The 27,906-nt window shown below is 35.5% G+C and overlaps 1 protein-coding gene across 1 annotated transcript; it reads left to right on the top strand.

Annotated features, from left to right (window-relative positions):
- Positions 1 to 1,202: 1,202 nt before the first annotated feature.
- On the top strand, positions 1,203 to 26,295 carry LOC149903203 (uncharacterized). The gene is made up of 13 exons (XM_090108898.1): positions 1,203 to 1,345; positions 1,880 to 1,985; positions 3,533 to 3,648; positions 4,650 to 4,832; positions 5,234 to 5,396; positions 5,771 to 5,956; positions 6,524 to 6,692; positions 9,437 to 9,589; positions 10,099 to 10,175; positions 10,712 to 10,819; positions 19,436 to 19,513; positions 25,467 to 25,557; positions 26,264 to 26,295. The coding sequence occupies exons 1-13, from the start codon at positions 1,203 to 1,205 to the stop codon at positions 26,293 to 26,295; spliced, it is 1,605 nt and encodes a 534-aa protein (XP_089965024.1).
- Positions 26,296 to 27,906: the final 1,611 nt, after the last annotated feature.

The following is a 27,906-nucleotide window of genomic DNA, read 5'->3' on the forward strand; positions in this document are numbered from 1 at the left end:
TATATGATCAGATATAGGATTTATCAACAGGTAGATAAAACTGTCAATTATAAGAAAACGCACTACACATACGTCACTTTCCGTCGTGAAGAATTGAAATTTTTTTTTTTTCTCATGGTAACAATAAAAATGATACTTTAGACTTCTTATTTCTAAATTATCAATTGTACATCTGTTTCTTTTAAGATTCTCTGAATAGAAAAAGTAATATTTTTCTTCCATAGTCCTATAACATACCCCTACTATTGGAGTGTCAGACCGTGGGGGGTCTGCTCGTGTTGGAACGGGTCTGACACTTCTCTGCTCGCTGAAGACGATCTGTGTTATGATGGGAAGGAAGGGAGACGGAATCAGGTGATGTGATATGTAGTTCTATAGAATTTACACATAATAAATACACGCTCAAAAATTATCCGTAGTCAAACTCTGCCTATACAGGGTGTCCCACTATTGGTATTCTAAGCGCGAAGGGTCTTGTAGTTTTGCATACACTGATCACGTAAAAAATACTTAAACAACAAAATTACGTCAAAAAATTTTTGCTAAATTTTTCCTGAAAATTCATGTTTTCTTCTCTAGCTTCGCGCAGCCGGCATATACCGCTTATCTAATGTGAGCATTTTGTCTATGAAAACATAATCTTAAACGATAGCTCACGTGCTGGTGGCAAAGTTGGGCGGGTTGCTTGTTATGGGTGTACACATAGAGTTTTAAGAATTCATTTATTTGAAAAAAAAAATGCGTCTGGAATTTTATAAGTATTTTTTACGTACTCAGCGTATGCAAAACTATAACCTCCTTTGAGCTTAGTATACCAACAGTGGGACACCCTGTATAGACGAACTAATAGGCAGAGTTTTCTAATAAGCCTTTGAACACTGCTACGAAATACGGTACTTAGTTAAATGAATACTTTATTGCTGTAAGAACTTATTTTATAGTATTTTAATAGGCTCTTGTGAGTCTTATTATTTATAGTATGTAAATGTATCTTGGATAATATTATGTTTTTGCACTACAATAATATCAGTTATAGTATGATATAATTACTGCAATTATTACCTGATTATTGTAAACATATTGTATCTTTTGATTATCTGATTTAAAGCACGATCGAATAGTTTCTTACATTAAAAGATACGTCAAAATTTGAAGTTGTCGAATAACTTATTTTCATAATTATAATAATTAATCGATACTAGATGGACGGTAAACCAAACATGGACGCAAGATCGGTCCGCGTGGAACCAGCGCTGGGACGCTTGTTCCCACGGACCACAACACAGTTGCTCGTGCGAGTTCCAGATGTGGGACCAGTGTTGGGCGTGGGACGGGCTGTGCTTATGTTAGTACTAGGGGTGTGTGACTGTTAGTGTGGTCCAAGTAAATAGCCATGGGAAGGAGATCTTCTACTATATAAAAATAAGTCGAATTTTCATTCCTGACGCTATAACTCCAGAACGCACGAACCGATTTCCACGGTTTTGCATTCGTTGGAAAGATCTCGGGCTCCGTGAGGTTTATAGCAAAGAAAAGGTGTCTCTGGTGGCGAAACGGAGTTCGCCCGGTTTGCTGGTGTTACATAAAAAGTGGCTTATATCGCTCTCTAGCCTTTTAATTATCTCTAGACACATAAAAACGATGTTTCACCGCGATAAAAAACTGGCCTGTAACACTCTTACCTCCTTGATATCACCAGACACAAAAACATTACCATAGAATTGCTTTGTTGTGATGTAAAAAACGAACAAACAAACTTTCGCATTTATATTATTAAGTTCAAAATCACTGTGTTAGACCGGGCGAAGTCGATTAAGCCCTTATTAAATGAGAATCATAAAAATGTCATGTAAATGCACCCATTTAAATTGTATTTAAGGTTAATCCTCAAAATGATACCAAAGGAAAGCTTCCCAGATAACTATGATCCGATGATTGTTAAGACTGACGTCATCGAGGAACAAGCTATACCGGGAGTTTGTCCAGTAAGTATATATTTTATTAATAAGTAAAAACTTATCTCATATAAACTGAAAATATTATTGCAACCAAAATAATTTTACAGTCAAACATACAGACTGTAAAATTAAGGTTGGGTCGCCTAAGATCGGACGCATATGCCGAAAATTTTATACGTACTGTATTTTTTATTTTATTTCTCATGATTCGATGTCGTTTTTCTGTTGCAGTCAACTGTAAATTGATGACAAGAAAATATTGTTTAACCCCTAATTTTTTGGTTTGCGTAGATGCTATCTATCTAAGCAAATTTAGAGCCTAAAAAGCAGACTTTTTTCGACTTACCATAGTGAAGAAAATAACAGTTCGGCCGAAGATCGGACTATGTAGTATCTTCACTTCTATGCGTTTAATAATAATGTTAACATTAGGAAAACATCCGGACTTACGTCCATACATTGAGCATCAATGATTGAGTCAGGAAATTCCTCAAAAAATTTGACAAAGAAGTTTTTTTTTTATTGCGTTTTTTTAGTCCGGTCTTCCCTCCTCATCCTAATTAAGTTTCTCAAACTTTTATCCTCCGTGTTCTAGGACTAAATAATGAAAATGTACCTAAGGTCTGATAGTCATAGCGTCATTGGATAGTTAAATATATTAAAAGTTAATAATTATTGCGCATTATTGCATAAGGCGCAGTCAAGAGCTAAACTTCGGTCCGATCTTCGGCATTGGGAGGGAAGATCGGATCTTGGGTTGTGAACGTCCTAGGCGTAATCAAAGTATACAGATAGAAAGAGGATTCGCTAATTCTGCCCCAAAATAATTAATTACATTATTTCAATGAAAGTACTCTCCACAATGAGCCATCAAAATTTTGTAGGTAAGATCGGATCGACGATTTTCGGCACAAAATACACCTTTTCTGCTGAATCACCTGTGTACACGTCCCGTCTGGTCGCTGGCCGGCCGCAGAGTGAAGAGAGGGGCAGAACAAAATGGCGGATCTAGTAGTGTTGGTAGCAGTAGAGAATATTGCCTAGTTTGCGAGTTATTCCATGCATCCGATCTTATGTCACATCCGATCTTAGGCGACCCAACCTTATTTCTGTAAATATAAATCTTTTCTGTAAATATAAATCTATCACCTATAAGAATAAAAAAGACGTGTGGCACTCGGGGACTGCCGCGGTAAAGCTATTGCATGCTATGCCTTCAAGCCACGTCCGCGCCCGTCGGAGTGGGGAGCGTGAGGTTTTTTCGTTACGGAATTTCTGGATTCGGTCCCCGCGCTCAAGGCCCGCGATAGAAACTATGCAATAGCTTAAAAGTTCATCAACTGAAAAGAGACTTTTAAAAGAGACTTTTTTTATTCAAAACAGACTTTTAACGTCGTATAACTGTGAAAAAGTTCAATAATACATTATTTTATTATCTTGATCCAAAACAATCGTATATCTGCATTAATTAACACTTTATCTACCATCAAATACACACTTAAAAAAAAAAACAAGAACAACTCGCAAGTGAATTCCACTTCTAAAACAACAATCAGCAATACCCCCTTTTGCAGAGTTGGTCAAGAGAAGTGTGCGACATAGTGTGTTGTCAGCTAGAAGTGTGGTGGGAAGTAGTGCCAATTCGATTTGTACTAGACCCACCTGTATTGAGGCTTGCACATTCTAGAAGGTTAGGATTTATGCTGCCTTACTTTAGACAGGGTTTAACTTTAAGTTCGGGTTCTCTTTAATCTGGTTTTGTCGTATTTCACATAGACAACTATTAAAGTGACAGATCTCTGGTTTAAAGTTAGACTGTGTTTAAATTGTTTTGTGATGATTTTCATAGTAGTTTCAGTTTTTTATGTAACCATAGGCATAGATAGAGACAAACATTAATTGTTCATATTTGTGTGAATTCAGAAAAAGAATCAAAACGACCAATTTAGTATTGTGTATGTAATTTGTCTATGCTGATACCTGATCTCTATCCTATAATTTTAGTCGTCTTTAGATTCAGTAAATTTATTGTAATATGTCTAAGAATTGTGTTGATTATTTTTCCGACCCAAATATCGACCAATAGAATTGCACCATTCGACGTCACGTGGTACAACCTACATGGTATTATACTGATAATTTTTTGAAAATTTTCTCTGGTCGTTGACGTCAAACTGACAGGTTCAATTCAATTGTGAAATTATTGGCCGACATTTGGGACGGAATAATAATCTCCCGAATACCACACGAGCTTCAAAATTATCTGGCATTTCCCTCAAGGTTCCCTGCAAACAAATAAAATCGTCAAGTTTTTCAGGAAAAATCACTCGCGCTTCGCGCTCGTGATTTTTTAACCTTGACTAAAAACTTGACTCCTTCATTTGTTTGCAACGAACCTATCGGAAAATACCCGATAATTTTGAAGCTCTTGTGGTATTATAAGTGAATATTATCAGATTATAGGTATAATATAGGTTTTGCCTCGGATCAGTCTCCTTGAATTTGTAGATATATTAAATTAATGTATTTGATATATTTGCGTGTAAAATAGTTTTAAATATCTGTGTACCTGAGCGACATAATCAAAGATTTAAAAAAAAGAAATGTGTTGAACTCATTCTAATGTGATTATAGGCATTTTTATATGAGTAAAAGAAAATAAACTTCTATAACCCCCAAAATTTTTTCTAGGATAAAATCAACAGACATTTGTCTCCATGCGACACAATTATACGGAGTTAGTGGTATAAAAGCGAACTGGAATGTACCCGTACCAAAGACAATGAATTTAATACCAGGGGAGTCTATACCGACAAACTTCCAACTGCAAATGCCTTTGCTGCCGAATCATTATCCGAAAACTGATATTATTGAGTGAGTATTAATTATTGAGTTGATTAAAGAAGAAAAAATTAAACAAAAAAAAAATCAAAACGGGAACGACTCAATGTATTTTGTCTGTTACTACATTCTTATTTTGCTAGTTAAAGCAGTGTCTTAAAAGCCATATAACGAATTCGAATTTCAGCATTTTTACACTCCAAAAGATAAAAAATATCTAGCCAATATTATATTTTAAAAGGTTTGGTTTGCCCATGGCAATTATTATGCTAGGTAATTTTCATGCATCGCTTCACCAATTTCGTAAAATATTATTCATAAAAGTTTGAATGTATTTTCTAGAATTGCCACCTAAAAAAAATTGCTTATATTTGAACATTGAGAAGCTTAATAGCAATAATTGCTGCTGATTTGACAATACAAACACTTAACAGATTGATAGCAGACAACGAGGAATGGAAATCAGCAAGCGTTATAGAGAGGAGCTATAATACTAGACACCCGGCGTTACGTCCAGCTGTTCAATGGTTAGGCATTTTCCCGCCAGGGGCCAGGGTTCAAACTGAACTCGTTCTGCATAATGATACGTATGAGCACGTAAGTATTTAGAATAGATTTTTGAAGTGAAATTTCTTTAGGCGTTGTGAGTAATAGATTTTTGAAGTGAAACTTCTTTAGGCGTTGTGAGTAAAATTTCAAGGTCGCGTCATGGCAATACAGTCACGTGAGGCGATGATTTTGGTATCTTTGAATTTTGCTAAAGAAGTTTCTCTTCTGACACGTGTTTTTAGCACACACGCTCTTTTTTTGGTAGGGTTTTGCTTCTGGTTGGTCTATAAAATGGTTACTTGTCATAATATAATATGTATAGATCCTGATGCAATCTTGGCAACTTTCCATCCACGGGTCTTTTTTTGAAATCGCGGGCGAAGCCGCGGGCGGAAAGCCAGTATAATTATTATATGATACAGATCCACTGGTGGGCCCGCTGCGTGCGTTGGCTCAGCGGGCGCTCCCCCGCACGGGTGTGTGCGACCCGCCCGCCCTGCGTGCGGTGCGGGGAGCGGACCTGTGCGTGTGCGGCGTTGGGGCCTTCCAGGGGGGGGCTGGGGGGCGGGGAGAGGAAGGTGCTGAAGTATAGTGTGGTGGCGCCCGATGTGAGTTTGTGTAGCTTGTTATTGTATCGGACCATTAATTGTTATAGGTAAAGTTGATGTGTACCTTGTTAGTGTATTGGACCATTTCTTATAGGTAAAGTTGATGTGTAGCTTGTAAGTGTATTGGACCATTTCTTATAGGTATAGTTGATGTAGCTTGTTAGTGTATTGGACCATTTCTTACAGGTAAAGTTGATGTGTAGCTTGTAAGTGTATTGGACCATTTCTTATAGGTATAGTTAATGTAGCTTGTTAGTGTATTGGACCATTTCTTACAGGTAAAGTTGATGTGTAGCTTGTAAGTGTATTGGACCATTTCTTATAGGTAAAGTTGATATGTAGCTTGTTAGTGTATTGGACAGTATGTTTATAGATATTATAATTTTAATGTATTGATTATTTCTTTTTCTTGTTAATATTTTTGTGTAATACGCATAATATTTATTTATTAAATGGATTCACTTACACTTCAATCTAAACCTGTTCAAAACAAATCACTGGCTTAAATTTGTAATATATTTATTTTTAAAATTATTTGTTAATTTTACCATCTCTTCTTGCACACAGACGGACGGGCCGGTAGCGACGCTAGTACAAGTGCACAGGACACAAGCGGACGTGTGCACTATACACACTGCAGCGGGCACTAGTGCTCGTGCAACACTGCTGCTGTACCGCGTGCTCGCTCCCCGCGTGGTGGTGGGGGTGCGCAGCTGTGGGGGGGATAGAGCGCGCTGTGAGTGTGTGTAAAGTCCGGTCGCGGAGCAGGAAGAATTTCGTACATTAACCTGTTATTACCTGTCAGTCCTGTCACTGTCACTCCCGCGTAAATATAATGTGTCTTGCTCGCACAGGTGCAATGACCGCCGTCCTTAGGGATTGTAAACCTTTAACCTGAGAGCGTAAGGTTTGTGTTTGCTTGATTGGTCATCATAATTGAACACCTGACGTGTTCAATTATGATTTTGTGAATTCAAAATTTATAAGAATAAACCTCAAACTCTTTATGTCCCAATCAAAATCCGCCTAAGTCGAAATCGTGTGTTAGACTAACGTATTTCTGTAATATTGTATATAGTAAATTATTTTTTGAAAAATAATGTCATAAAGAAGTTTCACTTCTTATGTGTGTACACGCACACTTTTTTTTATATAATACTACTAGCGGCCCGCCCCGGCTTCGCCCGTGGTACATATGAAAAATAGATATTGGCCGATTCTCAGACTTACCCGATATGCACAGAAAATTTCATGAGAATCGGTCCACCCGTTTCGGAGGAGTATGCAGACTAACATTGTGACACGAGAATTTTATATATAAGATTTTTCCGCCCGCGGCTTCGCCCGCGTTTTCAAAGGAAAACCCGCATAGTTCCCGTTCCCGTGGGATTTCCGGGATAAAACCTACCCTATGTGTTAATCCAAGTTACCTTCTATATGTGTGCTAAATATCATTGTAATCGGTTCAGTAGTATTTTTCCTGACGTTTAGAAATTTCCTGGCTTATCGAAATTTTCCGAAATTTTCCTGTCGTATAGAAATTTCGCTGCCTTATAGAAATTTTGCTGGCTTATGGAAATTTTCCCGAAGCATATAAATTTTCCTGGCTTATAGAATTTTTCCTGACGTATAGAAATTTTCCTGGCTTATAGAAATTTTCCTTTCTTATGGAAATTTTCCACCTTATAGAAATTTTCCCGGCTTATGGAAATTTTCCTGACTTATCGTAATTTTCCCGACATGGATTTTTCCTGACTTATAGAAATTTTCCGTTTCAGTTGCCTGTTATGGTCACTGCCATCAATTTTCGTGGATACCTTTTGGTACACTCGCTGTCAACCGTGCATGGTGTTTGGTGGTTGATGGTTTCACACGGTCCATGAATCATATTCGTTATAACAACGTCATGTCGGTCTGTATCGGTTTCAGGATTAGCAATCCTCGCACACTCATATATTTTATTCTTTCGACTAACCAAATAAAAATGTGTGCATGATTGATGACATGAGCCAGATTTTCATCATTCGATTGAATACATCCATCATTGAATAATCCCAAAGATGTGTTCCTTTAATGTAACTCATCATTGATCGGATTTTTTTGCTTGAAAACACGTGCGGTGATGTCGTGCCGATCACTTGATATTTGTCCGGGAAGCAACAGTTGAATAATTTCCATCCATTGATTACATGTAAATGTAATGAATAGAACCAGGGCGACCATAATGACGAACATATTATTATGTCATTGCATCTTGCGCATATTCAAGCGTATTACTTGGGCTACCTGTGTAGGTCGCCGATAAAATAGCACTTCTCTGTGCTAATTGCATAGCGTAAATGGATGTAATCTTCAAAACGCAATTAAGCTTGGTTCAACCGAATGAGTCATGGCCTCCGTTTCAGTTTTAACGTTATAATATTATTTCAACGCAACATTTTTGAAGCAGTCGACGAAATCGCGACAAATAATTGTCAATATTTTTATTTTTAAAGATTTTACCTTATCAATTACTGAAAGCACGCGTAAACACAAATATTTGTGGAGCTTTTAAGGATCTGCTTTAATTGCACTTTCAATAATTGATTTTAAAAAAATACAGACAAAAGTTTATTCACCATTTCCAATGTCCGGAAAATGTCTGGGAAATGCGTGGAAAATTCCCGGAAAATATCCGGAAAATGCGTGAAAATGTCCGGAAAATTTCCGGAAAAACCGTGGAAAATCCCTGGAAAATATCCGGAAAATGCGTGAAAATTTCCGGTAAATGCGAGGAAATTTCCGGAAAAACCGTGGAAAATCCTTGGAAAATAACCGGAAAATGCGTGAAAACGTCCGGAAAATGCGTGAAAATGTCCGGAAAATCCCCGGAAAATGCTCGGAAAATGTCTGGAAAATATCCGGAAAATGCCTGAGAAGTGTCCGGAAAATGTCTGGGAAATGCGTGGAAAATCCCGGAAAATGCCAGGGAAATGTCCGGAAAATGTCTGGGAAACATCGAAACAATGCGTGAAAATGTCCGGAAAATGCGTGAAAATGTCCGGAAAATATCCGGAAAATGCCTGGAAAATCCCCGGAAAATTCCTGATAAATGTCCGGAAAATGTCAGGGAAATGCGTGGAAAATCCTCGGAAAATGCCAGGGAAATGTCCGGAAATGCCTGGGAAATATCCGGAAAATCGCCGGGAAAATGCTCGGAAAATCCCCAGAAAATGCCAGGGAAATGTCCGGAAAATGTCTGGGAAACATCCGGAAAATCCCCGGGAAATGCTCGGAAAATCCCCGGAAAATGCCTGAGAAAATCCCGGAAAATAACCGGAAAATGCCAGGGAAATGTCTGGAAAATGTCTGGAAAATATCCGGAAAATTCTTGGCTTCAGTATATCCAAACTTCTTGGGACACCCTGTATAATACAAAATTATCTTTATTTGCCCATTTTCCAATGAAATTACAACATTAAATTGTATAATTATTTGCAGGTAAAGTATGCTCCTTAGACCTCAATTCACAAGACTACAGAGCGGTATTGCGTCCCAGTTTTGCCCTAACTGTGGGCTTTAAGAGTTGCTATATACTCAAATGTACTAACTTAACGCCAATACCGACTACTGTGAAGTGGCAGAAACCTATTGGTTAGTGACATTCATGTGATTCATGACATTTATTTATAGTGTAATTCTATTCTAAAAATTATTTAAATGTTAAGTTTTGGCCAGGCACTGGAGTGCTTGAATGGATTCAATACCACACACAAGCATGCACACATAAAAAAGATTGTTTTTAAATTACATAATATTATTTAATTTTAATTTTATTTATAATTTTTTTCCTACATTCAATACCGTTGGCTTTTAAACTGTTAATTTATTAGAAACACTTATTTATAACACACAAGTACGCACGCATTTTACGCACACACGAACGTATGCACGCATTTTACGCACACACGAACGTATGCACGCATTTTACGCACACACGCAAACTTAAATATGTTTTTTTTTTTAACATTTGCTGGAAAACTACTTCACTTTTACTCAAACAGCTAAGGAATATGAAATACAATATCACCAAAGATCCCATAAATATTGCTTTTTACCATGTCATATCAAATTTAGTATGTTAAACAAGAAAACATTTACAGAGGGCGAGGATTCCCTCAGGATTACCTTTTTGCCCAACGACTTTGATGTTGACGCTTATGCTTCTATTGAAATTCAGGTAAATTGGGGTGTTTTTCAATTTTATACGACTTTGAGTAATTTTCTTTTATTATGTTTGTTTTGGTAGACTTATAGTATGTGTATTAAATGACATGATAATTGTATTTAAATAAAGATTTATTTCATCCCAATTCCCAATCCTCTCAACAAACCATTGAATAAATATTTTGTTTGAATTTGCATGTGAATATTTTTATTTTAGTTATTTTTTGTGACTTTTGAATTAGATTATCGCATAATATGTACTAAGTATATAATATCACTACATAGTATAAAACAAAGTCGCTTTCTCTGTCCCTATGTCCCTTTGTATGCTTAAATCTTTAAAACTACGCAACGGATTTTGATGCGGTTTTTTAATAGATATAGTGATTCAAAAGGTAGGTTTTAGTATATAATTTATTAGGTTTTAGTCAAAGCGGGCGAAGCCGCGGACGGTAAGCTAGTATTAAATAAACTTGTAAATTAGTATGCCAATTATTAATATTTAATAATGATATTCTAGACAATATTATTTAATGTTTTTTTCCTTAGGTTGTTTTAGAGCCGCGGAAAGTATGTGCTCGTCGTATGTACTTAGCAAGCGCCAAAGTGACTCACGCTTACAAACCAATATATTTGGTTGTTGATGCTGCTATTATGGTAAGATATTAATTGTTATAGTTTCTCTGTATTTACATTATTATCATTAAAATGTTGTATAATTGATTTATTGCAAAATATAGTAGTTTTAATTAACTATCCTCCTGATTAATATTGTTAAACTAGCGGTGCGCCCCGGCTTCGCCCGTGGTACATATTTACGTTTTCTCTACATAAGAACCAGCCTCGTACTTCAAGGATTATATTTAAAAAAGAATTATCGAAATCAGTCCACCCGTTCACGCGTGATGCGCGTCACGCGTTTCATTTTTATCTATATTTTTGTATAATAATTATGTAGATTCTTATAGTCAAACTATTACCAACGAAAAACTTAGAAATTAAGGTTTACGCAATTTGCAATACAAGAAGTCTTTGTTTTTAAGCAAATTTTATCATTATATTCGTACGTGTATGTTCGTAGATGTAGCGATTTAGGAAAACATTATTTCTGAACTAATATTTAAAACTAAAAAATATACATGTAGAAATATGTTTTCCTCGCACACAAGCAATTTCCTCTAAACATGATTGATAATATGTAATCACAAAGGAACAACGCGTGTAAAGCATGAATCAAAATAATTCACTTTTCGCAAAGTTAGATATTAGACCGGGAGATACTGACACAAAATTTCGAGTCATTTGTAACAGGATGGCGGTTCTACAGGGGTCTTAGTACGCAATGATAAAAAGAAAAATGATGGTGTGATCGCTGGTATCGGTGGTTTAGTCGCGTGGGCGTTAGCCGAACTCGTCGGAAAAATAGCGAAAGTCAAACGATTTGTAACACAAAAATTTTAGTATTTACCGATAGCCCATAAAAAAGAAGTAGGCGGTAGTGTCATGCCATACTTTTCCGGTGTGACTTACAGCCCGCCATACCGACGCGAATATGTTGATTTAAATAAAACAATTATTCAACCATTTGTACCAGGCTAACTTTTGCACAGGTAACCATCGTCGTGCAGCCATTTACGAAAATCGCCATGCCATACTTTTCGGACGATTCCAAATGGTCGCCATACCGCCGAAAATCTGCAAAAAAAATTTATTTCGCCAAACTTTTTGTACCAGTATTGCATTTGGATTTTTGGAGAGTATTTGATAAAATGTGACAATTATTATATTTGCCATACTTCTAGTAGGGGGAAAAAGTGCTGTCATACTTGAAAAATTCATTTAGTATTAATTTATATAAGTGAAGATTTCCAACACCTAGATCTTTGAAATTTTGTATTTATATTCTTTGATCCTCAAACTTCCAGGAAAAATAAGTGCCATACTGTTACAAATCGTTTGACTTTCGCTATTTTCCGACGAGTTCGACTAACGCCCACGCGACTAAGCCGCCGGTACCAGCGTTCACTCCATCATTTTTCTTTTTGTCATTGCGTACTAAGAACCCTGTAGAACCGCCATCCTGTTACAAATGACTCGAAATTTTGTGTCAGTATCTCCCGGTCTATATGTCATTGTCACTACATAAAGGGTTTCAGCGGGCTGTCGATCAATTCGTGTCTCTTTGAGCCTGTGCTTTTCTACGGTTAGGCTGTGTTTATACTGTCTTATTTAGGTATACCTAACAGAATCACCATTAAACATTATAATGTTTAATGGTGATTCTGTTAATTTTTATACTGTTCTTATAACACACACGCACGTATACTCGCATACGCGCACACATTTTATCATGGACTAGCTGTTCCTCGCGGTTTCACCCGCACTGCTCCGCTCCTGTTGGTGTTAGCGTTATGATATATACCTGTTCAACAACTCTGAAGTTAGCAGCGTACCTACGTCGTTCAGCGGTGTGGCGGCAACACCGGTGGGACTCTGGCCTGACTTCACGTTAATGAAAAACGAATGTGCTTAATCATGGAACCTCGCGTCACTCTCTTTTCTTGTAACCTTGTAACTAACAGCACAAAATGTAATCGTTATAATTAAAATCATATTTTTTATTCTCGTTTTCATTTTAATAACCTTTAAAGTAAAGTAATAAAGGAAGAATCATCTCAATATCAAACATGGTCCATTCGGAGCCGAATCATTAATTTGAAGCATCATCATCACCACATGCACATGGCGAGGAGTCACAAGAGGATTATGCTGGATTGCCGTCGAGTCGCATCCGGTCAGGTTACGATACCCATCCTTCTTCTCTCCATCTCCTGTGCGTTTTAATTTGCGTTAATATCGTTATTTTCACGTTTCAGTTATCCGTGCACGTGTTGAGCAGCGCGGCGCTGTGCTGATGCTTAACGGGAATTTGTAAGTACTCTTGTTTTCTATAATCTGCCAAAATGAGTGACTGTGAAGATACAATCGGTGGTAATTCTAAATCTCCTCGTTTAGGTATTTGTAAAAGTATAAATATGCAGCTCGCTGACTTAAAGAGACAGCGTGGCACGTTAAAAGGCAGGCTAACATTGTTTGAAAGATACATTTCAAAGCTAGACAAATCAGAATTAAATTTCAATAGCAAAACTGAATTAGAATTACGAATAGAGTCAGCTTGTACACTTTTTCAAAGTTACAATGAAATTCAGAGTAAAATTGAACAATTAGTTGAAGATTCGGATATAGCAGCTCAATTAGAATACCGAGAATTGTTTGAACAGCAGTATTTTTCTATTATGGCTAACGCGAAGTGCTTGGTAAATCCTAACAGTAGTGAAAAAACACAATCTATTTGTCATCAGGTTTGTAATAATTCTATGTCTATTAAATTGCCAGTTATAAGGCTACCTGTCTTTGAGGGTGCTTATGATCAGTGGTTGGAGTATAGGAATTCATATCTCACCATGATACACAGTCGTGATGATCTTAATGATATACAGAAATTTCATTATTTAAAATCTTCCCTCAGTGGTTCTGCTTCTCATGTTATTAGTGCATTAGAGTTCACGGCTGAAAACTACTCACACGCATGGGATTTATTAGAAAATAGGTTTCATAATAATCGATTATTAGTACAAAATCATGTCAAGGCACTCTTTAATGTTCAGGCACTACAAAGCGAATCGTTTGTTCACATTAGAAGGTTAATAGATTCAACATTACGTAATTTACGTGCATTAAAATCATTAAACGAACCCACCGATTCTTGGGACACTTTGGTTGTCTATTTAATTGTGTCCAAGCTCGATCAGTCCACAGAGCGTGAGTGGGAGACGCATAAAGGTACTTTATTGTCAAAAAATGAATCAAGAAACATTAAATTAGGCGATCTATTAGAGTTTCTTGGAAACCGAGCTGATATGTTAGAAATGATAAAAACGAATAATGTGCGCGGCGTTTCTTCTAATAAACATAACAATAATAATTTTATTAACACGAATAACAATCATAAATATTTTAGTAAGCCTAAAAATTTGTCGCAACCTCTCACACATACACACGTAGTTAATTCATCTCGTAACAAATCTAAATTCGATATCAATGTAAAGGAACGTGTTTGTGTTGACTGCGGCGGTGAACATTATTTGTATTCATGTCCGAAATTCTTAAACAGGCCTGTGCAGGAGAGACATGTTCTTGTAAAAAATAAAAACCTTTGTCGTAATTGTATTCGCACTGATAGCCATTTAGCAAACGATTGTTCATATGGTCCATGCAAATTATGCAAAAAGAACCATAATACACTACTTCATACTACTTATCTTAGTTCTAGTGAAGAATTAAGTATTCCCGCGTCTATACCTAGTTCGCATAAATCAGCTGATACGGGAGTGCATTCCGAGCGTATAAATGTACTCACGTGCAATGCCGCTGCCGCTATACAACCCGTGTTGCTTTCGACAGCGCTCATTGACGTTTCTGACTCGAGTGATAATTATCACACAGTTAAGGCGCTCCTTGACAACGGAAGTCAGAATTGTTTTATTACAGAATCGTTGTGTAATCGTTTACAAATACCAATAATACAGTCCACTGTACATATTTCAGGTGTTGGGCAAAGCGTATCAAAATGTTCTCACACCTGTAAAGTAAATATTCGTTCTAAAGTTAATCATTTTAATACAAATATTCAATGCTTGGTTCTTCCTCGTATTACATCAAAGTTACCTTCGTTATCAATTAAATCTCAAAGGTTTCAAATACCTAAACACATTTCACTCGCGGACCCTACGTTTAGTGTGCCGTCGGATATCGATATCCTTATAGGAGCGGATGTATTTTGGGATTTATTAAATAGTGATAAGATTAAACTTATTAATGGTCCTTATCTATATGATTCAAAATTAGGATGGATAATTTCTGGGCCTATTTATAATAGTCATTCGTTTAAGACTGAAAGAGTTCAGTGTAACTTAGTTCAGATAAATACTCAACTGAAAAAATTTTGGGAGTTAGAAGAATTGACTGACTTATCTTCTCCCATGTCTAAAGATGATCGTTATTGTGAAACGTTATTTAAAGAGACTACAAAACGTGACAAACACGGTAGATTCTCTGTTCGCATTCCTCTAAAGGAGTCACCTGAGTTATTAGGTGATTCGTACACTATGGCTAAAAATCGTTTTTTATCTCTCGAAAGAAAGTTGGATCGTTTACCTAATTATAAAACACTTTATAGGGATTTTATTAAAGAATATGAAACACTTGGTCATATGACTCTAATTGAAACAAAGAATATTCCAGATTTATTAAGTAAACCACATTATATATTACCTCATCACGGTGTCTATCGTGAGGATAGTTTAACTACAAAATTACGTGTTGTGTTCGACGCGAGCGCGAATACATCAAACAACAAATCGTTAAATAACATACAGTATACAGGACCTCCATTACAAAATGATATATTCTCAATTTTACTTAGATTTCGTCAATATAAATACGTTGCCTGCGCAGATATTCAAAAAATGTACAGACAGATTTTAATTCAATCGGATCAACGTAATTTACAGCTGATATTGTGGAGGAATAATCGAAACCTACCTTTACAGTTATATATGTTAAATACAGTGACGTATGGAACGGCGTCAGCACCGTTTCTCAGTATGCGTTGTTTAAAACAATTGGCTTTAGACTGTAATGATGAATTAGTTGCAAGAACAATTAACGAGGATTTTTTCGTTGACGATTTAATTACGGGGAGTAATGACCTTAAATCTTTAATGGAATTGTGTAATAAAATATCCAAGTTGTTGAAACAGGGTTGTTTTCCGCTGCATAAATGGACATTTAATTGCGACGTATCTCCTGAAATGTATAAAGACCTAAACATTGATGTAAATCATTCATCCAAAACGTTAGGTTTAGGCTGGTGTACACAAAAGGATGAATTTTATTTTACAACTAAATTTACAAATCATGACTCGATAGTTACGAAGCGTGTCATATTATCCACCATTGCACAAATATATGATCCATTAGGTTTATTAACGCCCGTAGTAATTAAAGCTAAGTCATTGTTACAAAAATTGTGGCTACAAAAATTGGATTGGGACGACGAAGTTCCCGAAACCATTGCAATTGCATGGCATAAGTTTCTGTGTGATTTGCAACATTTACATACTATTAGACTACCTCGTTGTGTTATTGATGATAATAGTTACAAGGAGCTTCATATATTTACTGACGCTTCTCAAGATGCCTACGGTGCGTGCGCGTACGTTAGGTTGTGTAATAATAACGGTGATTTACCAGTTTCAGTGCATTTATTATGTGCGAAAAGTAAATTAGCACCGATAAAGATAGTAAGTGTTCCGAGACTCGAACTGTGCGGGGCTTTGGTAGGTGCTAGATTATATATTAAAATAAAACAATCTCTCCGTTTAAATTTCGATAAAATATATTTTTGGACTGACTCAACTATTGTGCAAGGCTGGTTGAGTATGTCGCCGCATTTACTTAAAACCTTCGTTCAAAATCGCGTTGCACAAATAAATGAATTAACATGTGATACAATTTGGCGACATGTTAAGGGAACCGAAAACCCTGCGGATATTATAACTCGCGGCACGACGTTAGACACGCTGAAGTATGATAGTAATCATAATTGGTGGTGTGGCCCTGCCTTCTTACGCGATATAAGTAGTAAGTGGCCAGACAATAGTAACATCTTTATTTCGCCATATAGTGAGTTGCCTGAAATTAAACATAACACTGTTCATTTACATTCTACTCAATTATTTTCAATATTTGATTTTGAACGTTATTCGTCATTTATTCGTTTGCAAAGGATTTGTGCATATTTATTGCGATTCATTGATAATGTCCGAGTACCTATTGTCAATGGCAAGGTCAATGGCATTCGTGTGCGACAAACCGGTTCCTTATCTGTAGATGAGTTACAGCGATCACTTGATACATTAACACGGTTTGCTCAACAAGAATCATTTAGTGAACAATATTATAGATTAAAAAATAAGTTATCATTAAATAATAGTAAAAATATTAAAAATAAATTGATATATAACAAAATAGCCGGTTTAAATATTTTTCTAGATGAATCAAATATTATTCGTGTCGGTGGTAGGTTATCTAACGCGAATGAATTTGATTATAATAAAAAACATCCCGTATTGCTTAGTGGGAAACATCGCTTTTCAAGATTATTATGTGAATATGAACATAAACGATTGCTTCATGCTGGTCCTCAGCTTCTAGTATATTCCATGCGTGAAAGGTGGTGGATTTTGAGGGCTCGCGATTTAGCTAAACAAGTTGTTCATAATTGTATCGTATGCAAACGCATGAAAGGCAGGACATTGACCCCTCTCATGGGCAACTTACCTTCGGAAAGATTAGAACAAAATTTTCCTTTTATGAATTGTGGAGTTGATTATGCCGGGCCCCTGCTCATTTTGGACCGAAAGGGCAGGGGTGCAAAATTAATAAAATCATACATTTGTTTATTCGTTTGTTTTAGTACAAGGGCTATACATTTAGAACTGGTAGGTAGCTTGAGTACACATGATTATATTTTAGCATTAAATCGGTTCATAGCACGGCGTGGAAAGCCTTATCAAATCTTTTCAGACAATGGAAAAAATTTCGTTGGTGCTGAAAAGGAATTATCAGTAATTTTTAATAATGGTAGTGATATTTCTGATTTTCTTAGTCATAATCAAATTCGTTTAACATTTATACCACCGTACAGTCCTCATTTTGGCGGGTTGTGGGAAGCAGGAGTCAAGTCCTGTAAGCATCATTTGCGGCGGGTGCTGGGCAATGCTAGGTTAACACGTGAAGAGTTTGAAACGGTATTAACGCAAATTGAAGCCGTCCTGAACTCTCGCCCTCTGTCTCCTCTGTCCTCAGATCCTCATGACTTTCTCCCACTTTCTCCAGCCCATTTCCTGATCGGTCGACCACTAACTGCACCTATATGCGAAAACCTGACGATGATTAAGCCTACGCGATTGGGACGCTATGACCATGTGGAGCAACTTCGACAACATTTTTGGCAGCGTTGGTCGAAAGAATACATTTCAGAGCTCCAACAGCGAATTAAATGGAAAACCAACAATGAGGACCTCAAAGAGAATAGCTTAGTTCTGATCAAGGAGGATAATGTTCCTCCTTTGAAATGGAAACTGGGCCGAGTGATGCACGTCTTCCCGGGGACTGATGGGATTTCCCGAGTGGCTGAAATACGGACAGCCCACGGCATCATACGCCGATCGTTTGCAAAGATTTGCCCGTTATAACCTTCATGATCCAGCTGCACTGACGAGTGCTTCATGTTGGAAGCCTTTCCTGAGTTCTTCCAAGGCGGGCGGTATGTTCAACAACTCTGAAGTTAGCAGCGTACCTACGTCGTTCAGCGGTGTGGCGGCAACACCGGTGGGACTCTGGCCTGACTTCACGTTAATGAAAAACGAATGTGCTTAATCATGGAACCTCGCGTCACTCTCTTTTCTTGTAACCTTGTAACTAACAGCACAAAATGTAATCGTTATAATTAAAATCATATTTTTTATTCTCGTTTTCATTTTAATAACCTTTAAAGTAAAGTAATAAAGGAAGAATCATCTCAATATCAAACAATACCCTATAGCCTTCCTCGATAAATGGACTATCTCACACCGAAATAATTTTTCAAATCGGACCAGCAGCAATAATAATATAAAGCTGAAGTTTGTTTGTTTGAACGCGCTAATCTCAGGAATTAATGGTCCGATTGGAAAAATTCTTTCAGTGTTAGATAGCCCATTTATCGAGGAAAACTATAGGCAATATATCATGACGCTAAGACCAACAAAAGCGGAGCCACGCGGGTAATACCGCGGAGCGCAGATAGTATATCATACGAATTGAACTAAATAACTAACTACTGCCATCGTATATATATAATATAACCAATATGAACACTGCTTAAACCTCACGTATATAAAGGGTTTGTTGGATCATTAATTTGACGGTTTATCCTTTGTCACCTGATCGCGATTGGAGACGTATTTATAAGCTTAGCTCGATTTAATCAGCTTTAGGCACATTATGTTATTTGCATAGTGTTACTTTAGTTATTATGGAAGTTGTTAGAATAAATGTAGATGTATAATTTTAAAAAGTATTATTTATCAAGTATAATATTTTTACTCTCTGTCGCTATTTTTATCAGTAAATTCATTTTTCCCATTAAAGATATTGTTTGCACAGGGTCTTGAAGTATTTGTGGATATACCTTTGGGCGATGCTGAGAAAAGTGATTCTTTCCTCACTATAAAGATGATACAGGTAAGTTATTTATGATTTATTATTCAATTATGTAAAACAAATGCAATTTGTTTAAAGAAATCAAGAAAATTATAACAAACTAAAATTCATGTATGGTTAATTATTCTATTAAGATAAATAAATATAAATTAAAATTCGTCGTAGCTCGGGTTAGAGCCTATAAATAACGTTAATTTGGTTGACAGTATCTTTTCCTATTAAAGAAAATCGCACTCTTCTGTTCAGCCTTTCTTAAGTTAAAGAGTGATACAAATAAGACATTCTCATATCTATAAATAACTAGCGGTCCGCCCCGGCTTCGCCCGTGGTACAGGTTTACGTTTTCTCTACATAAAAACCATCCTCGTACTTCAAGGAATATAATAAAAAAAGAATTATCGAAATCGGTTCAGCCGTTCTCGAGTTATGCGCTTACCAACACATTTTGCGATTCATTTTTATATATAAGAAGATTATCAATACAGCCGCATAAAGCCTACCTACATAATTCGATATAATATTAATAATGCCATTACGTAATAAGGAATCGTGAGGCAAAACCAGAAAAGCGGATAAAGTCACGAACTGCGATGTAATTAGAAAGAACTAATCGTTCAATGGTACAGAATGGACAAATAAAAGAAATAGTAGTGTAGTTTCGATTAACAATAGTCGATAATGGATTGAAGTTGATTAATTGTGTTGAAGTAAGTTAGTTGTAGACATTTTCTGAAGTTAATAATTATTCGAAAAAATATATTTTGTTTTTTGGTGATTGATACGTAATAATACGGATAACGGAATTGAATAAAAACTAACAAAATGGTAGTTACCTATTAATCGTGTGAAAACGATTTAAATATATCGATACTAATATTATAAAGCTGAAGAGTTTGTTTGATTTAACGCGCTAATCTCAGGAACTACTGGTCCGATTTGAAAAATTATTTCGTTGTCAGATAGTCCATTTATCGAGGAAGGTTATAGGCTATATATCATCACGCTCAGACCAACCAGAGCGGAGCAATGCACGGCTAGTCAATAATATAACTCAAACAATACCTTTCTACATTGAACAATTGCATGAAATTACTTTTCCAACAAATTAGAATAAGACCAAGTTATACCGTTTTAATGAGAATAAATAGTGCTCTTATTTTTATGACCGCATAAAAACCGAGAAAAGCGTATTCCTGTAAACGCAGAGGCATTATGGAGATAAATGGGCAACGTGGTTACGTACACCTGTTGAGTTAGATAATTATGGGAATTAGAGGAAAAAGAGTAATTTACTAGAGATAGAATATATAAGTTACTCTATTTCCTTCATTTTATAACTAGCTTTCTGCTCGCTTCGTTCGCTTTGTCTAAAACCTAAATTATATACTGAAACCTTCCTCTTGAATCACTCTATCTATTAAAAAAAAATCGCATCAGAATCCGATATGTAGTTTTAAGGATAATTTGGTTCGAAACAATAAGTCCTTTTTATTGTGTCACGCAAATAATATTAATAAACAAATTTACCATAGCACCACTTAAAAGCATTTTTAAAAGAAGTCTACTTCGACCATTTTTATTATTATTTGAATATAACTAAAGGAAGAGACACAACAAATTCCTTTGCCGATATTTATTCATGACGAGACCTCTGTCCCTACGGAATAAATGTTTTAATACTCTAGCGACACTGGGGCTTATACGAAACGGCAATTACGCTGCTCCTTTGAGTGTATTTAAAGTTTATAGTGCAATAATTACTTCATCTCTATGAACTCAATTATTGACTGTGTATTTAGTCTGTTTTCACACAGAGAGTGTCCATACATAATTATTTAATTTGCTTCTAAAAATCTTCACAAAAGTAGACAATTTTTTTCGTAATGTTTGGCGTTTCTCTCAGCATGTGCGATCGTCTTCTAAGTTACTTTTGTATGCAATAAAGAATTTATATCTATTAGGGACTAGCTGATCTGGAAATCGTTAAGCCAGAACAAACTTATCACTTACAGAGTCAAAAAAGAGCTTAAACCCTTGATTCATTTTAATATATTTCATAAAAACCACGTCAAGCTCTATTGAAATCTCAATAGATAGAGAGATAAGATCCCCATCAAATCATCTTTCAGTAATCGCATCTTTATTAAACCCGTAACAAAATCGATAAACCGCACAGTAATCGTATACGGCCGATATCCGACACACACAATTAAGCAAATTGGTTCACTGGCTTGTGATGTTCGCACTTCACGCTGTAAGCCGACTCAATGTAGTGGATTTGATTGGTGCTGTTCATGAGGTATATTGACTTTTAACAATTGTTACAGAGTATTTAAAAATATATTAATATGTAAAAAAATGTTCCTTAGTTTCTCAACAATGGTTATCAATTCGATATCTATTTATTACTGTTTATACCTTATAGAAAGCTCAATGTTCTAGACAGTATTCAAAAACACATATTATGTAAAAAATTGTACCATTATTAAAAAAAGTTTAAGGTGATTTTATGATTATTTAAGATGTTCAGAAGGTTTTACATACATTACATTATAAATCTTCGTCACAGTGTTAGTAACCAAACTCCTGCAGAACGCTATGACTGAATTGTAAGATATTTTTGTGTACGATATTTGGTAGGCTTTACAATTGACTCGAATTATATTACACTACGCTTTTAATAAATTAAGACTTATTTAAAAAAAACTGCACTTGCACTAAAACAAATTACTCCTCTTCCTTATAAACTCAGGTTCTAACTTTGTCATTTTACCTCTCTGAGTAAAATATCTAGTGTCACCTCTAAGTTAGAAAATTCCTGATCTAATTTAATGATGATGGAGTTACATTTCTTTAGAAATATGATAGTTCTTTGTGCATCGCTGAGTTATAAAATTTTAATAGTGTTGAGATTCTTTACTTTGAAAGTTTTCATTCTTCTGGATTATATCCCATTTAACCAGGGAATAGTTTAATCTTTCAAACGGAGGTTAATCTTTAGAATAATGAGCACTTAATAATTGTACGTAACCAAGAGTTTTGAATAGAATTACTTAATGATTTTATCATGATTTTTAAGCTATTGCATAGATTCTATCGCGGGCCAAGCGCGGGGACCGAATCCAGAAATTTCGTAACGAAAAACCTCACGCTCCCCACTCCGACGGGCGCGGACGTGTGGCTTGAAGGCATAGCATGCAATAGCTTTACCGCGGCAGTCCCCGAGTGCCACACGTCTTTTTTATTGCTGCCCAGCTCCTATAATCGTAAATTTACGTAACCTAAAACCTTCCTTTATAAATGGACTATCCGAGACAAAATTTTTCAGTTTGAACCAACTGTTCTTGATATTCAACCATCCAAGCAAACGAAACTATTCTGCCTTATAATATAAGTACTTTTTCAACACGTGTTCTTATCAAAAGCTACGTTCATAGAAACTCCATCTAGTAACCAAAGTATCACAGTCAATGTTTAACACTTGTCAATGGCTTTTCAAGCTAATGTAAGCGAATTAATTATTCGCTTTAGTGTAGAGTGAATTAGGCTTTAGTCCGGTTGCCATGGTTACGGTGCGATCAATCAGCTGATCTAAGCGCTAATTGCGTATTGAATACGTTTACATTGGGCGTTAATAGACTTTGTTGGAATTCCGATACGGGGTCTTTCTGAACATAATTAGATCTCTTTTTCTATGTATTCCTTTTCATGTTTCGTGAATGTTGAAGAAATGTTAAAATTTTTTGCAACAACATGAAGTTATCTAATAACGATGAATTTTGAAATTGTTTAAATTAGAGATAGTTAGTACACTGACATAGAGATACAGTTTAATAATGGACCTCTTTAAAACATCAAGACATTACAGTCGCCATATAATGATGTAATTTATTTAGAACTGCAAATGTAAGGGCATGCTTACACGTGTTGAAATAACGTAGAAGTTGAATCTCTCACACGGTTCGTTTGTTGATCGCGACACAAGGAATGATTTTTGACGTGACAACGTCTTATAATTCGATAGAGCCGGCTGCACGCACGAAAAAACATGACTCATGCGGCGTTACCTCGCTCTGAGGCGTTTCATAGGTTGAAGTGCAAGCGAGAGCGCGGAACGAGCGACAAAGAAGCACAATCGGACGTTGTCACGTTCAACTATCGTCAGTAAACCGACTTTACAGACAACCAATTTTTTATTTTATTATCAAGTTCCAATCAAACTGGAAACATGTATTCGTATTTAACATAAGATTTCCGCCTGCGTAGTATAAAGCTTAACAATTTATATGCTTAATCAATGCAATTTATAGCTCGGGAACCAAGCTATTCATTGATGAAAGCAGAATGAAAATCGGTCCAGTCATTTTTTTTTGTTTACCGCGAAATGGCAGACGCGGTAGATACTTTGTCTGTTTTTAAAACATAGGCGAATTGTCATATCACATATGTCGAATCACTTTTAAAATAAAATTCACGGCACAATTAGTAACGATTCAATAAACTATTAATAAAAAAGCACATGCATACATATGAATCAAAAATACAAACAGTCCAGTCAGTGTTCCATATTTTGTACAATATAAAATTTGGTTCTATTCATCTGGTAATAGTGAATTGTTGAATAAAAAATCCATTTTACACCCAATACACTTATATTGTACAACACAATATATGAATATTATAAATCTACTAGCCGTCCGCCCCGGCTTCGCCCGTGGTACATATGAAAAATAGATGTTGGCCGATTCTCAGACTTACCCGATATGCACAGAAAATTTCATGAGAATCGGTCCACCCGTTTCGGAGGAGTATGCAGACTAACATTGTGACACGAGAATTTTATATACCTACTAGCGGTCCGCCCCGGCTTCGCCCGTGGTACATATGAAAAATAGATGTTGGCCGATTCTCAGACTTACCCGATATGCACAGAAAATTTCATGAGAATCGGTCCACCCGTTTCGGAGGAGTATGCAGACTAACATTGTGACACGAGAATTTTATATATAAGATATAAAGAAAGATTATAAAATTACGTATTCAAATAGATGACGTGAATTAATAACATTTAAACTATAGCGTGTTGGAAATTTAGCATTTCTGAGCGTTGAATGAGTACGATTTGCATAGTTTTAGAGTAATATTTAGTATGCTAATAGTCAGTTAATAGCATACGTCATATTATGTATGTAGAAGCTGCGACCGTGACTTTGTTCGTGTAATACAGGATGATTAATTATTGTATCCTGAATATTCTAATACTGATTATATATTGTTAGACAAAAACTAAAACAGCGCCAATAGAGGGGATGACAAGTGGTGGCGGATTGCAGATAAAAGCGCTGGCGCGCTCATTCGCGGCACCATTCGTCGCGAGTCAATTAACATACTACAACTCTGCCCGTTTGTGGAGTCAACTGCCTTATTATCTCCCTTTGCATTATATAAGTTTTTTTTTAATTACAATTAAATAAGTGAAAGTGAGTTAAAAAAATTAGTGTGAAATTATTTCATTATTTTGTAAATTATATTAATGTTCATAAAGTAATTACCGAGTTTTGATTATAATTGTAACATTGTGTTTTTTTTTTTCATTCCTACTTCTGTTCCTAAATATATATTATTTTACGAGATAAAATTCGTTTCATTTAGAGCAAGAGGAAAAACAGAATTATTTCTTATTATTTGCCTGACTTGATTATACGTTATGAACACTTACCTACACATAGGTTCTACAATTATTTTAGTGAAATATTGGTTCATTTTTTTTATTTTTCTTATGGCATAATGTACTTCTATAGGTACATCGAAATTTTAAACATACATGAAAAATATTCCTACGTAAAGAGAAATTGGATTGAAGGTTTCAAAACATAATTTTTAAGTGCTTATTATAACAACAGTTAAATTTTGCTATACTTTCCCCTAATGACTTTTAAATGTATCCGTATGAATTTAAAATGATATTTAACAGAAAGAAGAGTCGTCGCCAGAAAATAAAGCACGCAAAATGACGACAAGCGAAATATTTGCGGAAGAAGATCGTAAGCGTGCGGTTCAAAAAGGTATGTTAAATATTCTGCATTTTCTCTTAGTAAAATTTTTACTAAAATAATCTTTAGACTTAATGTTACAGCTGGAGAGTGTTTTAATTTGTGTATTTTGTATGTGATTGTACAATAATAATTAGTTTGAATAACACCACGCTACGATGAATAAAGGCGAAGTATGAATGAAAAAAATGTTGTGTGGTTTTATGAAACCACGGTAAAAGTGAAACTGTTCGAACGGTTCCGAACACTGCTTTGTGTAGCGCATGTCGCGTGTCGGTCGGCTGCCGAGTAGGTATATACCTACTCGGCAGCCGCGATACACGCGACATGCGCTACACAGACCAAAAAGTTTTAGACGATGTAATAAAAGTTTCACTTTAAAAACGTTGCAAAATTCCTTTTGAAAGGAGACGATGTTGTTTGGGTCAAATGTTAATAATTTGGTACACACACAGAATACTTAATAGTAGCTAACGCTAATACACGTATGTGAAAAAATATTAACAATACTAACTACGTCACGCTACGACTGATGGAATCAAATGGTAAATGAATATAAACAAAAATATCATTACTTTAGAGAGTAAACGAAATTGCGAAATGGAAGAACAATACTCCTAGCTAACGATTCAAGAGAAATTCCCTGTAATTTTCACATTGTTCGGTTCTATCTAGATCAAGCTTTCAGAAATACTAAAATGTACGCAACATTCTACAGAACGACATTTGCCTGCCGCGTGTATTTCGTAGGCTGTCACAATTGTTCAACTTGCCATGATAATGTTAAATTATAAGCTAAAAGCGCATTGTGATGTGAATAACAAATTAGTTTTACTGTGGGGTAAATAATATTTTATTGAAGTATAATTCTGTCTTTGTTAAAAAAGTTATATGCAGATACGTGTATATATACTTTATCATAGAATATAGTCTTGGAATTTTTTTAATAAATTTGTCAAATTATTCGTTTACAAAATAAAGTATACTTCTTATTACAATTCTCTGTGATGTCTCACTAGGTGAAACACTATGGGTCAATTTTTTATTACTAAAAATTCATATTAAAGTAGTTATCTTTAATTTAAAATACTCTTTTTTACTGTTAAAAATTTCTTCTTCAATGGCCCAGAAATACGAGTTTTACTTTATCCAGGAAAAATAAATTGATAACCGGGAGAGGTATGACATTATCTCGCTTCAAAATAAGCCTCGTTCCCAAATAGTTTCAATATTAAATTCTTGAAATTTTATTTCTAATTCCGCAGTCTGTTTGTAGTCGTTATTGAAAAATATTATCACGGACTTTGATAAATATAAGACATATTCAACTTAAAATAACTCGTATACTGTTGAAAATAAGAACTAAATTAGTTTAGCAGTCTGTATTATATAAAATATGATTTACTTTTCCGTAGCCACGTAGCGGCTTTCATACTGGCGTTTACCCAAAATCGGTAGCCGCGTAGCAGTTTCGTAGATGCCGCGTAGCACGTAGCGGGGTCTAGTCAAACCTACGAACCGATTTAGTCTTATCGCTTGGCTTTTGCATTGGCGTTCTTCCAATATATTACCTACTATTTTACAAAATTATGACGATTTTCCTCCATTTTTTTATTTCCACCCAATAATGTTTAAGAGTGTATGTAGTAAAATATAAGTGTAAGTATAATAAAAAAAATACGTAGGAGTAGTTTTCCCGTTTTATCAACATTTTTCTAAAACGCTCCTATCATAACGAGATGTTGCAAAGTCTGTCTAGATAGATGGACTATCCAAAGAATATTATTTAACATTATTCTTCAATTCGAAAAAACAGTTCCTGATGTTTCACGTATAAATAAAAAAATACTCCTATCTTAATTGCTCTACTATATTATTGAATATTACATATTATAAGGAACTCTTTACTTTTTTTGCAGAAAATATTTGTCATTGCCGGTACAAAATGGTGTACATACCTTCGGTGAAAGAAGTAAAACCAACGGATAATTTAGAGGAAGAAGAACATTTTGTTGATATTGGTATTATTTATTTTCTATTTTTGAAGTGAAATTTTTTTAGGCGCGTTGAGAGTAAAATTTCAAGGTCGCGTCATGGCAATACCGTCATGTCATAGAGTCAGTAAGATTTTGATAGGTATCTGTGAATCTTGCCAAAAAAGTTTCATTTCTGACACGTGTGCTTGGCACACACACTCTTTTATTATTCATTTTATAAATAAAAATGTCAATATATTCAACTTGAAATGATTATGTCTCGTCTTTGTATGTCATAAGAGAGACATTTGACAAAGTAAGACTCAAAAAGTTACTTACTTAAAACTTTATGTGAAATGTGCTTGAGAAGTTCTCCTTTTTGAGT

The sequence above is a fragment of the Colias eurytheme genome, chromosome 13 (assembly GCF_061535395.1).
Source record: "Colias eurytheme isolate Ceu_HAF_F1 chromosome 13, ilColEury1 Martin Lab GWU primary, whole genome shotgun sequence".
Classification (NCBI taxonomy): Eukaryota; Metazoa; Arthropoda; class Insecta; order Lepidoptera; family Pieridae; genus Colias; species Colias eurytheme.